Source organism: Convolutriloba macropyga, chromosome 1 (assembly GCF_964194025.1).
Source record: "Convolutriloba macropyga chromosome 1, txConMacr16.3, whole genome shotgun sequence".
Lineage (NCBI taxonomy): Eukaryota > Metazoa > Xenacoelomorpha > Acoela > Convolutidae > Convolutriloba > Convolutriloba macropyga.
In genome coordinates this window covers 75,551,438-75,566,042 of record NC_134468.1, presented here as the reverse complement: position 1 = coordinate 75,566,042, position 14,605 = coordinate 75,551,438, and the positions used below count along the sequence as shown (strand labels likewise).

Sequence of the window (14,605 nt, the reverse complement as noted above, 5' to 3'; positions counted from 1 at the left end):
ATTAAGGATTTCCGTCCTTTAGTATATTAAGTTCAATTTTCTTTTTTTCATAATCCAATCTAAGTTCTTTCAAGTTTCAAAAAAAAACGAACCGGCGAAAGAATATTGAGAATATTCGTGAACATTGAGAAAGAAAGTGTTTCAATGAAGATTGTATTTGAGCCAGTATGAAACCGTACCACTTTATGTTAGTGGTTAAAAATTGGTGGTTGATTATCTCTCCGTGTTGTCACTAAAAAAACCAAAGATGTGTCCAGGAGTATTTTTTTAAGTTTGCAGTTGAATAACCAACTGGGCTTCTGTTGACAGTTTCCAAAAACGTGAAAATAGCACATACAGAGCAATAGAGCTCTTTAAAAGTTGATGTGATAGTCGCTAATGTCGCTCACCAATTTGAATTTATTTGTACAAGGTTTTTTTACATAGTTATTTTGAAAAAGAAAACGGAGCCTACAGATTTAGCTAAAACTGCCAAGATTTGATGTTAAGCCTAAATAAGGTGTTCTTGAGTATGACTATGACAGTCATAGAATAAGGATTAGTAGTCTTTGACGTTTTCAGTTTGTTTGCACTCGAAATGTTGATCTCGATGTTGACTGTCTTTCAGATTTTCATCTTCGATAGTTATCTGTTCTGTGTCTATTTAAAATCATTCAGCAAGCTTTTATTAATGAATCACTCTTGGTTCAGAAAAAGTTCGCGTTTAGTTTACCAAAAAACACATCAATTAGTTTATTTTTATAACGATTGTCTTTAGCGTTATAGAATGACTATTCAGTGTGCGTTCAAAATTACTTCCGGTTTTAAAATTAAAGATTTGCTGTTTTAATTTTATCGGGTGACGCGAAAAGTGACAGGCTATTATCAAACAAAGATTCAATGTAAAATCATCAAAATTCAATTAGCCCCAGCACAGTAAAAAAAGTCCAAGATTCGAGCTATATGCGAAAATGCAACTCGTGTAAATCTATTTAAAAAAGACGGCTGTGCCATATTAGTGTTCTTTGAATTATGAAAAGCTGTGTTATAGTATTCTGTGAGTATAACACACGTCAAGCCAGTAGCCACGCTAACGAGTATCGTTCGTCGAGTCAGTTTCTAGTGATGATTGTTTAATATCTAATTACTATCCCCACTTCGGTAATAACAGGTGTTTTTGGTCTTGTTTCAGTTGGCACAGCAGCAGCAACAGCAGATTTTGGCGGCAGCAGCTGCAGGATCTTTCTATTCTCCCTCGGGACCAGCTGGTTGTCCCCCATCGGGAACCCCTGTCAGTGTGAACGGATTGGCATCCCCAGCTTGCTCTGTCACCCCTAATGGTTCGCCTCTTTTGCAATTTTTACTGCTCATATAAAGCGATGGTATGCAAACTTACCGTGTGCTTGCTTAAAGGGTTTCAATGTTGATCCTGAATATGTCATTAGGAACGAATGTCATCTGGCTTCACTTACAAAAAATTAAACTCCTATAGTGCGTGAAATTGTTTCATTGTTTGTTCAACAGTTAACATATTTTTGCTAATTCCTCGGGGCGGGATACGTATTGTTAAAGTAACAAAAAAGTCACCGTTTTGTCGAGACAAGCTTGAAAACATTGATAATTAGATGTCTGTGCAGTTGTGTTAAATTTTTTCTTGAAATGTGCTTTGTTTCTCTGTCCATTTAGTTGTTGTTGTTTGTTTGCTGTGTAGGACTAATTGGACCTCACCACCAGTTGGGTTCAGCTCTCAGAGGTATCTCGGGTGGCGTCGCTCCTCCCCAGCCCCCTCCCCACAGTCTGACCAACGGGGGCAGCCCCATCCAGGCCGCACCCCTGGCGTCCCAACAGCACCCCCACCCTCAACACGCCTCTCCCAACACCAACTCCCCCACTGACAAAAACTCCACTTGCTCAGGTAGGATTCCAGATAGATCCAATGATATATAAAGGCACTGTTTGGTATATAGCTGAGCCCATCCATGCTGCGATGATTGATACTAATGCTAAATGATTCTTCTTGGAAAATTTAAGCAGTAATTTTTTTATAGTTAAAAATAACAGTACAGAAGAAATTGCTGTGGGAATGTAGCCATTCCTAGTGATGGATGTTTACGGTAATTTGGCGCGGGACGTCTTATGCACCCCAGGCTTCAAATTCAGAATAAATCGCACTCTTCTTAAAACATTTCTGAAATTTTTCTTTTATTTCAGACGAGGCCAATAACAACACTAATGGAGCAGCTAACGGAGTCTTGATGCCAGCGTCTGGAGGCGGTGGTCATCACGGACCCGGAGGCAATGGAAACCCAGTGAGCAACAGTCCAGCTGCTTCCGCACCCCTTCTCTATCATCCCTCTCAGCTGGCTGCCTCTGCTACTTTGCCCGAAATTGGTTAGAAAATTAATAGTATAATTCTGCCGGTTGCGGAAAAAACCTCACGGAAATAAACCCCCACTTCACTATTAGAGAACTGTGCATTTAGCGCGTTTGGCCATGCCCCGCGGGCCATGGCCATGCCTTAGCGACCCGTTGGACTTGATATGAAACGATCACGACTAAATAAATTATCACGACCAAAATTAAATTTTAAAATGGGTGTGTATATCCGTGGGAGTTTATATCCTAGACACTAATTCTGCGGTTGTTTAAAGTGAGCCTTTTCAAACAGTCTTTTTCCACAGATTTTGTAATTTATAAATTTATAAAAAGGATATTGCAAATTTTTGCCTATCAAGATTTTCTTGTGATACTCAATAAAGTTAGTGCTCGTACACAGGTATCGGTCTGATCGAAAATCGAAAATGGTGTTAGAATGAGCCACTTTCAAAAAGAAGTGCCAGTTATCAGTGAATGTTGCAAGTTAACTTTTTCGGGCTCATGTTAATGGTTTGATTTGGTATTCAATTGATTCTAATCAGTAGCCATAAGCAATTAATTCCCCCATATCAGCAAAACTATGAGCTGGTCTGAGTCAGTTTCTGTTTTTATAGTTTTTCTTAAACATTTTTTTTGAACAAATAAATAACTTTCATAACCAAAAAAAGTACATCTTATTTTGTACAATTTTGCAAATCAAGGATATAGGCTCTGTTTTCCGAAATAAAAAGATAACTTCTGAAATATCTTATCTTTCGTTTATTTACCCGAAATTAAAATGCTGCAATAATATTCTGTGAAACCATGAACCGAATTTCATACAACTCAGACATTTTCGCGTGTTAGATACTTGTTCTTGTTTCTGAGTATACTTGTGAAATCGCTTCAAGTGATGTAAACTGGTGAGACAGGTCGCCCGCCTACAGACTTTATCAGACTTTATAATGAGAAGGAAAAGGAAAATTTTAATTGGGGGAAAACAGATAGTCGCAGATAGTAATTTAGTAAAAGACGGTGCCATCTGTAAACGCGATAGCTTCTATTTATTTAGTCACTTTATTCAGGCTAATGTATATTTTTATCCTCTAAACAAAAGCGAGATGTCAGTTTTTATAATTGCTTTTTCAACCTTGTTGTTAGAGTGGTGTCAAAGCTCATATTTATTGCAAAAATGTCTTCTTCGTTTAGAAACCAATTTTTAAAAGATTGTTAAACTTGGCTTTAATTGGAAAAGCGAACCATTTCTTTTCTTTAATTCTGTCTTTTTTACCGTTGCAGTTGTAGTATTTTATCGACTAGAAATTATTAAACAGTTTAGTGCTATTTTACGCGGCGTAATTTTTACGAGCAAATTAATTTCAAGTCGCTATCAAGCAAAACCGCCATATCGTCTATATCGTCTCGCGCATGAAGTATTTTGCACTAGTTATTGCAGTTTCGCTAATCGAAGTTATCACTTTTCATCCTCAGGCATATTTTGCAAAAGCAGCAGTATAAGTTGAAGGCAAACTTGTACGTTTCTCATTGCAATTACAAAAAGTGTTTAACTAGTTGTCAATGTGTGGTAATATTATTTAGTGGATAGAAAAAATAAACTGAATTGTAAATTATTTGTGCATATTTTCTCCTTGAGTTAATGCTACTGCTGCTGTTTGTTTATTGCTGAGTCGAAAACCGGGAAAAGTTATTTGTCATCATATTTTTCAATTTCCTTCTTTTGTTTTGCTGCAGTTGAGTTTGAAGCAATCTGCCCTTCGATTTACGGCAGCTAATAGTCACAATAACCACTGATAATACTCAAATTTACCAGTACCACAAGTATTGCTTATAACGTGAGAGGAAAAGGAGTTAGTTTTGTTGTAAAAGTAACAATTATAGTACTAGTATTAGTAATAATAGTGCTGGTTATAACAAGTTATGACAGTGGAAGGTGCAACCACGTCGTCTTCTCTTTCAGTCGCTGCATCACACGGAGTGTCCTTGGCCGAGTTACAACAGGCAGCTATAGTACAACAAGCTGCTCTCACGGGAATGCCCATTGGTTAGTTCTACCACCTACTAACATAATATTCTACTAAATAAGACAGCAGTTTCAAAAAAACCCATCACAACAAAAAACCGCCTAGATTTAGACAGGAAAAACCCACGAAAAATAAAAACAACCTATTTTTAGATGGGAAAACTCATGGCACGAAAATTCAAATTTCCTGGCTTAATCAGCCAATAAAATATAAATTCAAAATTTAACTTTTGCCTGCTGGAATTTTACTGAATTGTGCTTTAAAACATAAGTATCAAATTAGTTATAAAGCCTAACTCGAACTGTTAATTAGTTTGAGCACTTAATCACTGGCGATCTTGAATATGTGTAGTTCCATGGCTGAAAAAATAGGATAATTTCTGGTTGCAGTTGAGTTAAATTATGTCCATAGACAGAATCCCAGGTACAGTCGAGGTCTGCCGAGATAAGGGAACTAAAAATGGAACTAAAAAATGGCAAGATAACTTTAAAAACCTTTTGTTTCAACCTGCCAAATTTACTTAATGAACGTGAAATGGTTCTCATTTATGGAACTACAAAGTATAGCAGAAAGATGTTTCTATTAAATGACTTTTTGAAAGTTACTAGAACAAGATCGATGATCACGTACATGCTGCACTTGTTATCAAAGCACGCTTACCTGGAAATTCTGACAAACTTGTTATAGTTCTTATTTATAGTGATAAATGAGAAGGAACTGTCGCAAAGAAGTAACACTTGACAGGAATTTAACATCAATCCTCGCTTCGAAACCTTGTTTTCAAATGTTTTAGGCTGCGTTTTTAGAAGCTGACTTCTCGCCTGTTTTTTTCCCAAAATAAGGCAAGAAGTTGACTGTAATAAATCAGCCTTTAGTTTTTGAAAACAAGGGTTTGAATGTTTTCATTGTGGGTTAGAAATTGGGTCTTGACCTCCACAGAAATCTATAGAATAGATTTAAATGTAATCTTGGTTTCTTTCTCTCTTTTACTATGCTGTTAAAGCTAGCTATGTTTTGCATGATTAGATTTTTCACGCAAGTATAATAATATTCGGGAGTTCTATTATGGACAAAATCTGAGGATGCATTGAATGCCCTTTGGACTGGTTTGAACAAATTAAGGAAATGTTTCCGGTAGAGATTACTATAAACTGGTTGTTTATTATGCAGAAATGATCCAACAAATACTCGTAAACAACCTCGGCTTAGCCCAGGTGCATCAACAACAACCCCACTTCAGGTTTGTAAACAACAACAACTCTGCTGCTGACAATGATAATGATATTGATCACCTAACTTGTATCACTAATTAATTAATGATGATGAGTTGCTATGGTCTGTTGAGTTATTTCTCGTGACCCGTTCGAGTCTGTCGTTTTGTTTGTCCTGAAAACAAATTTGATCACGAGCATCACACATATTCACTCTATTTGATGCAATGGATTGTTGTGATTGATAAATAAACAAGGTTATAACTGCCCTTGTTTTTAAACTGGTTTTTCTCAACCCGATTGGTTAAAGAGCTATTGTCAAGTACCGTGTACGTTCCTGCTACGTTTTGTCCGAACCTATTCAATTTTGTTGTGGACTGGAATCTTTAATTAACTTAAAAAACGGGTTAATTACTACAACAAAAAAACGATTAAACGATAATTTATTATTATCCTCACAGTAGATTTTCATTGTAGAAATATTCAAATTTCATTATTTGTCATCAACCCATTGTCAAATGTTCAACTCTAATCTCAAATTGCTGGATCTCAACTTCGGAGCCTTTAAATAAATATATTATGAAGAGAATCGAAGCAATAATTATGGAAATAGTATCAAGTTAAGGAAGTGAATTTGATTGAACCACCTTGTGTCTCGGATATGGTTGCGCGTGGAAGCACCTCTGTCATTATCAGCGTCGTGTAGGCATTGGTTCACATTAAAAATTTCCCCGTCCAACTATTCGATTTTCAATGATAATAATAACACTGCTGAAATCTACGTTATTGTGAGTTCAACGTCTTGTGCAATCTCAACTGAGTTTTGAATAAGTTTTGTCCAGAGATCCAACGTTGTTGTCAACGTTGTTATAATACAGAACTGGTATTATGTCCTTGTGTTTCATCCTGGTCAACTCTATTGACGTCACTCTAGTTTGTGTATTGTTTTGCGAGATGGGCGTGTATGGTTTTAGTACCTTCGGGGCAGGCACCAACTTCCTACCACCAACAGCAGCAGCAGCAATTAACAACGGCGCAGCTTTTGGCAGCGGCGGCTGCTTCCTCACCCACCCAGGCGCCAACCCCGGTCACGGGGGGCCAGGGGCCGCAGCAGCTACAGCCGGGCAGTCACCCGTCGCAGTCGCAGCTCTCGCCGCCCTCAACGGGGGGACACCCAACCCAGCAGCACCAATTGATGGCAGCTTTGATCCATCATCAACAGGCACAGCACCATCAGCAGGTAAACAATTCTACAATTTTCACCTATTTTGTTTATATCTACTATTGTTATACATGACACTTTATGCATAGGATGGCCGAGAGTATCTGAATTCTCATTTTACTGAAAATTACATTTTGGTCCATCCAATTTTTGTACGAAACTGAATCGGGGACATAATCTCGCGATTGTGTGTGATCAGATTAGTTTAACAAGAAGGAACCGAAATTGATTTTAATGTCAAGGGAGTTTTAAGAACTTTAATTCGTGCAGCCAATCCGACAGAGGAGTGTTTGAAGTATGTGCAAGTAGAGTATTTTTGACCGATGGTGGTTTAGGCGCTGGTGGCGGCAGCAGCGGCCCAGCAGCAGCAGGTGGCAGTGGTGGCGCAGCAGCATCAGCAGCAGCAACAACAGCAGCAGCAATTGGTGGTTGCGGCCCACTGTCAGCAGCAATTGGCGGTCATGCAGGCGGCAGCCTCCTTGGGACACCAGGCGACCTCAGCGGCAACGGCGGCGGCTTTGGCCCAGGCTCAGGCAGCGGTGGCCCAGGCGGCAGCTGCCCAACAGGCCCAAGCCCATCTGCCATCTCAGCAGCGAGAGGGTGAGTCACCTGTCACTACTACCACCACTACTAATCCTTATAAATTCTGTCTCACCTTCCGTCTTAAACCATGCTACCTGGTCTATACCCTGTTTATTTGAGACAGAATGAGTAAGGAGTATACTTTAAATTGATTTTTTATTGTGAATGTTTAACTTCTTTTGAACAACTTTTGAAGCAGTTATTGTAGTTGTGTGTCTTTTTATGCAAAAATATTTGCTTGACCCCTTTTGTTCTAGAATCATCTTTACCTTGATTTTTTTCGAACGAATTGGGATAGAACACTGGTAACGCCCCCCAAAGAATTAAGTTTCGGAGCAGATCTTTTCGAGTTTTACTAATGGTGCAGAACAAAAACGTAATATGAAATGCGATTTTGTGGGTTTGGACGGAACTCTCCGTAATTCGCCGTGATATTGCCTAAAAGTCATTTTTTACAATTATCTGAAACCCAAACAGACAATTTGAAAAATCTTAAATTTTCTTTTATTGATTTCTGTTAATTCACAGCTTGGTTTTTTAATTGCTCTCGAATGCAGTTTGAGGCGATTATTGCCAACGTGTTTTTTTTGTGACAAATTTTTGCTTGATCGTTTTTGCGTTTTTGTTCGAGAACATTTTTTGAGTTCTGAAGTGACTTTTTAACGCTTATTTTTTATTTTTTTGTGTAAGATTGCGACTGTATGATAGTAAATCACCACGGCTTGTAAGATAGTATTGCGATTGTAAGATACTAAATCACCACAGCCTTATATCCGAGCGGTTACTGCTTCTGTTGAGAAATGCGGAGGTCGGGGTCTGAATTCCTCGCGAATTGGACTCTTCGCAACAATAAAGAAAAATTTATCTCAGCTGCCGCGCCTGAATGAAAATGCGTTGTCTGAGTTTGAGAGCAATTTGTCTAACGTTAGTCGGTATATTTTTAATACAATTTTTTTGCTAGATTGTTTTTTGACTTTCGAGTGACTAGTACGTCATTGCCTTTTTGAAAAGTTTTGTTTGATATAAATTGTCCTCTCATTCACAATTTCAAGCAGCGAAAATCTATTCGCAGAAGTTTAATTCAAAATATCATTAATAAACTAAAATTGGTTTCTTTATAAATTTTTAGTATTTTAATAGCTTACATTTTTACGGCAATTGTGAATAAGTTGTGCCCCCTGGGTGAAACAGTCTACTGTGACCACTTCGTGTTTTTGTTTGAGAGTAATTCGTTGACGAAATAGCGAATTATGTGATCACAAGGAAAAGACTGAACAAATTAATGACCTCAATAATCAAAATTATTTCTTTTTGTTCCTACTTTCTGAAAATTTTTGACAACGTTGGATGTTAGGTTAAATGGATGTTCGTTTTTAGGACTGTTTTATTTCGATATCTCAAAGCGCAAACAAGTGCTGCCACTATACCCGATTTTTTTCTAATTTTTTTGTGTGAAATGCTTGAAAATGACTGTTTTTTTTTGGAAAAATTGTTCATTTACTGCTTACTATGTTGAAGTGCTACGTACAGATTTGAGCAGTTGCAAAGTTTGATCATAATGAATTGTTGAACGTTTTTGCCATTGAGCACTGATTACTTTTTTGGAAGCTTGATTGAAGTTTTAGAAGAGTGAATATACTTTTAAAATATTCTCTTAATCTTTTTGTCAATTATAATCTCTGAATAATACCTCATAAACGTTTAATATTCGGTGGTTGCGTAGAATTTAACGTTGCACTTCATTTTTTTTGGAAAACTGCAAAAAGTTTTTTCTTAGAAGTGATAATTCGCCCATCTACCTTATCAATTCATAACCTTCTAATACAGATTGAACACCAAGAAGTTGTCATTTTGAATATTTATTGCAATGTTTGCTGAAAGGCGTAATTGTTGCATTGAAAAATATTATATTAACCCTGGTTGTGTTTAAAAAATAATCACGTTCTTTGTATTTTGACAACAAAGAAAGTAACTGGTTTATTGTTAAGTGATAACAGTAATGGCGATGTTTTCTTGTATTGTCGGAAATGAACTAATTGTTTTGTGCTGTGATTGTAGGAGTGCTTTCTCAGTCAAATCGTGCAAGTATGTGCCCACTATGAGTCACTGATCTTACGAAACCCCTCTATTAAACATCCCCACCCTCCATTACTACGTAACTTCATTATACATTAGATCAGACTCCTTTTAAACATCTCTTCTAATCCGTCTTGTGAAACTGACTGATTCGCAACTGAGTGGCTTCAGTTTTTGCTCTTATCCTGCTTACAAACAGAAACCCTTTTAAACCATTCTAACATTTGATATAACCAAGATTTCAGTTTTAATTATTGCGGACATGCAATTGTTTCAAATTCAAACATTTTCACAATTTTTCTTGGAGTTATATTTTTTAAAACTGAGATGATCACATTATTGAATTATGAACTTTTTGATGAAAGCAGCATCAGCAACTGCTTTCGTAAGTTGCGAAATGAACACTCTCGGCGCGGGGCAAGTGCCAATGAGTCAGCTTGCACTTCCGGCTCCTACAACTAACGAAATGTCATTGGTACCATACGCTCAATCTTCAGCACAACACGCGAACAACTCTGACAAAGTACTTTGCTACACCACGTCATCATCAACGTCCTTGTCTTCCGCTGCAATGTACCCCCAACCAGGTGCTCTAGTACCATTCGACAAACAAATTCAGCTGCAAAACTCACAAATTAACCCGCAAATTGGGATGATGGATGGAGGAGTTCCCGCTGTGGGAGGAGTTGCAAACGTTTCTGGATCCAGTGGATCTCTGGTACTGGACTCGAATAACGTTCTCAGCGAGGATACGATGGGAAACTTGGTGTACGGGAGCGTTGCGCCGGCTAGTAGCAGCTGCAATGGACAATCGACGGCTGGAATCTACGCCAGCTCAAACGGGTCAGAGTCACCCTGTAGCACCACCAGTGCAGTCCTCCTCTGTGTACCTCAGATTATTAAGAAAGGTCAGCAGGGTTTATCACCTATAAGAGGGCACCTGAGGACACACACAAAACTGACTGTTCTTCATGTTGTGCGTGGGATAATGCTTCTCAATGATGACGTCACACCTATAGATTGCCTCATATTGTTGGCATACGTCATCATTAGCTATTGTGACGTCATTTTGGGTTGATGGATCGAAATCTGTGAAAATTTGATCACGGCTGGTTGTGTTGTAACGTTGATTTCTGCTCTGTAATCATTCTTCTAATGTCACCGCGAAGCTTCACTGAGATATGCGAAAAGGACATGTGGGATGGCGTAGATTGTAGTTCTTTCATCTGGTATCTTGTTGTACATGGTTGCGGGAGTTCAATATTGTGTCTTTTTCTTTCACAATTTCATTTCTTTATCATTCTGTCATTTTTTCAAATACTAACCACCTTGTTTTGCTACCAGTTTCTACTAACGAAGCGTTTTGAGTTCAATGCCGATTTTATCAACTTGTCCTCATTTTAGTAAATATGTAATTTTAGAGCTCGATCATTATTGAGCTAACTAACTTGCAATAATGAAGATTTTATTGGCGTGAAGTAGTTCTGCTTTCTAACTGACGCTGTCGCTTCTGCTATTTTCTTCGCTTCTCCTGTAGTCTGTCCTAACTTTATCATTTGTAAAACCTGAAACGGGATGGAGGTACAGGGTCTTTGAGCCTCGGTTCCAACTAGCCAAAACTAGATCCTGCTTGCCACAAATTTTATAGTGACCGACAGTAAACTCACGAAAATTTACCAATTCACAGCTGTTAATGGTAAAAATATTAACTAATATATTCGAATTGTAATGGTCGAAATCTGAACAATGGCTTGGTGTGATAGAGGCTCAAATACTACGTGGTAACGACCACAAATATCATTTTGACCTTCCTAGATATAATAAAACCAAGCTACTTGACAATTGACTTGAAAAGATATGGGCGGCAATTTAAATTGATTTATCAATTAAGAAAGTAGTGATAGAAGTCTTAGACATAGAAACGAATCCGATGTCCAGCTGAATGATTCAACTTGAAATGAGTTGATATTTCACGCCAAGTGGTTATTTCCCATTAACCCTCACCCTACCCTATCTTCAACCTATTTTTTACTCATAACTGGGGCTACCTATCACTTGAATTTGATCCTAATAATGAGGTATTTAGTTCTGCGTGGAATTCTAATGGGAAGAAAACCAGGCGACAATAATCAAACAATCCCATTTTCATGACTGTGAAAACTGAGAAAGGGAGAAAGGATGACAGGGTGGTGCGCTTTGACTTGACATTGTTGTAAGGTGGTGTATAACGTGGGTGTATTGTTTAGGGCCGGAAGGCTGCAACCTTTTTATCTACCACCTGCCGCAGGAGTGTACAGATGCGGACCTGACGCAGATGTTTATGCCTTACGGCACGGTCATCAGTGCTAAAGTCTTCATAGACCGAGCCACAAACCAGTCCAAATGCTTCGGTTGGTAACCACATACTCTGCATCATATACTCTCCTTACACGAACTCTGTTTGTTCAATCTTCCTCAAGCCGTATCAATTTTACTTCCGCCTTCACCATTGCTTAATGTTGCCCTAATTTGTGTTTTGATAACTGTCAGTATATTTGTCAATATGTAAGGTGGGCCTACTTGTAAGGACTTCATGGTGCCTTTTGTGTTAGGGTTCTTGTTCGATAACCCTGAAAAAAAACAGCTATCGATAAGCATGCGTGTGAACAAATTGATGCGTTTTTATATTTCGACAGCCCGGCTTAATGGAAACAGCTTTACGCTCCAGGCGCTCCTGCTAAGTTTAAGGAACGGGGAGGGGACAGAATAGATCACCTTTCCCCCTTAGATAAAGATTCTTGGCGGAGAAACAAAATTTCAAAGTCGTGACAATTGAGTTTTTTCAGGATTTGTAAGTTATGACAACCCCCAGAGTGCAGAAGCTGCCATCCATTCTATGCATGGTTTCCAAATAGGCAACAAGAGACTCAAGGTTCAACATAAAAGGCCAAAAGACCAGAGCAAGCCTTACTAGCCACAACCCCGCCCCACCTACCCACACCCACACTGCAAACACATTCAATTACCCTTCGAATGGAATCCAGCCAATCACCGGCTGACTCGTCACAGCAGTAGAATCGGGGCAATCAACCAATCAAATTCCGCCAATCATCTATCCATGCTTCAACTTTCCAAAAAAAGGTCACGCCATGACTCATGATGAAACGTGATTGGTCAACATTGTAAGCAGTCACAACAGTTGCAATAAACTTGACATTAAAAACTTTCTTTTAGTTTACATCTTTGTAACCTTTGGTTTGCTGTCATCTCATTATTTGATTAAGCAAAAACTATCATTTATTTAGCGGGTGACTTTGAGATTAATCTTGCTTGAATAATCATTTTATTTTTATAATACAATTAATTACATTTCACAATACTAAACAATGCCAAATATCTTTCTCTTCTTTTCTCTTTATGCGTAAACATGATTAACTTGAAGCTCATTTATAGCCATTATTTTCTAGTATCTTGCTTATTTTTCTATCTTTTCATTTGGTTTCATTTTGGTTCATCCATAGCTTATTTTATAGACTTTTTCCAGCTTTCTTGCTTAAATAGAACCCAATACCCCCCCCCCCCCCCTCTATTCTCGTTAATGATTCCGCTATTATTTCTTCCTCCTACCTTTCTGGATGTCCCAATTAGCTCACTCGACACTGTATTAAGGAAGTAGAGATTAAAATAGATTGCTTAATTAACCTCATTTATTTCACACAATACTCCTGTCTTCACCTCAACCACATATTAACCAGTAACTTCCCCCCCCCCATTCCCAACCCCATTATCTGTTGCTTAATAGCTGCTTTTTCCTTAGAATTTATTGGGAAAGCCAAAACAAAAGCATAGTTTATTACGACTACTGTTATCTTTGTGCTGCAATCTAGTTAAATTATTCCTCTAATTTTGTTCCATTACAAAATACCAATTTCTATTAATAAAGAAACGTCTAAAAATATAAAATTAAGTGAATTAAATGATCGATTCCGAAATTGGTATTTCAACGCTGCATTCATTCCAATGATCACTCATTCCGACTGATGCTAAACAAGCGAGAGCTTCTAGAATGTTCTACTTATCTTCTCAACCATTTCATGCGGAATCTATCGCTTGCTATTTTTAATGTACGGCCAATGTTGGGCTTATTTTAATCGCATTATTATTCAGGCTGTTCAAACAGCTTTGTATAAACGAACCATGAAGCATCTAATATAAAATTTATTTTGAAAAATATGTAGGGAATTGTTTGTAACCAAAGCAAAACTTAAAGTTGCAATAATGATGGTCTTTTCGATTATGATAGATTTTGATTGATCGGTTATTTGTCTGATTTCGACTGAGAATGATATTCGGCTTATAGTCCTACTTTGTTCCAGTTCATCTCTATTTCTGACGAAGTGATTTGTTTCTTTAGAGGCTATCTATTTCACTACTATCTCCTTTAGCCAATTTCGGTTGACATTTATTGAGGTATGTATAACATCTGCTGGTTTTGCTGATTTATTCTAAAATTTCAATCATTTTCGCAGCCTTAATTCAGAATTTATTATTCATTATTTGCTGTTTTTCATGTGTAAATGAGATTTAGTTGTAGCACCCCCTCCCCCCCCCCCCCCCCCCCCCACCCCACCACCACCACCGCTATCTCCTGGACCCTGAGAAGATAAAAGGAGGATTCATAATGTGCGTACGCGCAACGTTCCAACCTGTCAAACTCCAAGAACTCTTGAAAATATGAAAAGAATTTATAGTTCTAGATGCATATCTTCCGGTATGCATTTTTGTTATGCTTTATCGTATTGAATAATTTAGGATTCGCGTTGCGAATACTTGTCTCAAGAATATGATAGGAATTGCTAGGCGAATACACAACTACTTGTGTATTACGAATTCTGATTATTGGAAACGCGGTGCGAATCCGTTGCTAAGTTTAGCTTAAGATTATGAAGAGCGTTTACAGAGTAACTTGAATTCAGATTGACTAAATGAAATTATGATAACTTATGATAAACTATTATGAACAAAATATGAAATAATTTAGTAGACTAACGGGAATATTAATATAGGTGAATAAATAGAAGTCATAACTTTTAGTTATAAAACACATGATATAATTATAGATATAGAGGGTAAATAATTTAGTGCACATAAATGTTTCG

At 37.7% G+C, this 14,605-nt stretch overlaps 1 protein-coding gene across 9 annotated transcripts in view; it reads left to right on the top strand.

Annotated features, from left to right (window-relative positions):
* The window catches only part of LOC142342668 (CUGBP Elav-like family member 3-A), a 50,047-nt gene extending 36,041 nt beyond the window's left edge, over positions 1-14,006 (top strand). For 4 of the 9 annotated variants that reach the window (XM_075394141.1, XM_075394178.1, XM_075394169.1 and 1 more), the window contains 9 exons: positions 1,172-1,319; positions 1,691-1,894; positions 2,191-2,370; positions 4,313-4,396; positions 6,562-6,827; positions 7,145-7,409; positions 9,836-10,375; positions 11,714-11,857; positions 12,293-14,006. In XM_075394141.1, the coding sequence (XP_075250256.1) occupies positions 1,172-1,319; positions 1,691-1,894; positions 2,191-2,370; positions 4,313-4,396; positions 6,562-6,827; positions 7,145-7,409; positions 9,836-10,375; positions 11,714-11,857; positions 12,293-12,420 (1,959 nt within the window). In that variant the 3' untranslated portion in view covers positions 12,421-14,006. Of the gene's footprint in view, positions 1-1,171; positions 1,320-1,690; positions 1,895-2,190; positions 2,371-4,312; positions 4,397-5,546; positions 5,617-6,561; positions 6,828-7,144; positions 7,410-9,449; positions 9,477-9,835; positions 10,376-11,713; positions 11,858-12,292 lie in introns of those variants that run through there. The other 5 variants (XM_075394195.1, XM_075394151.1, XM_075394204.1 and 2 more) reach the window with 5 other exon arrangements.
* Positions 14,007-14,605: the final 599 nt, after the last annotated feature.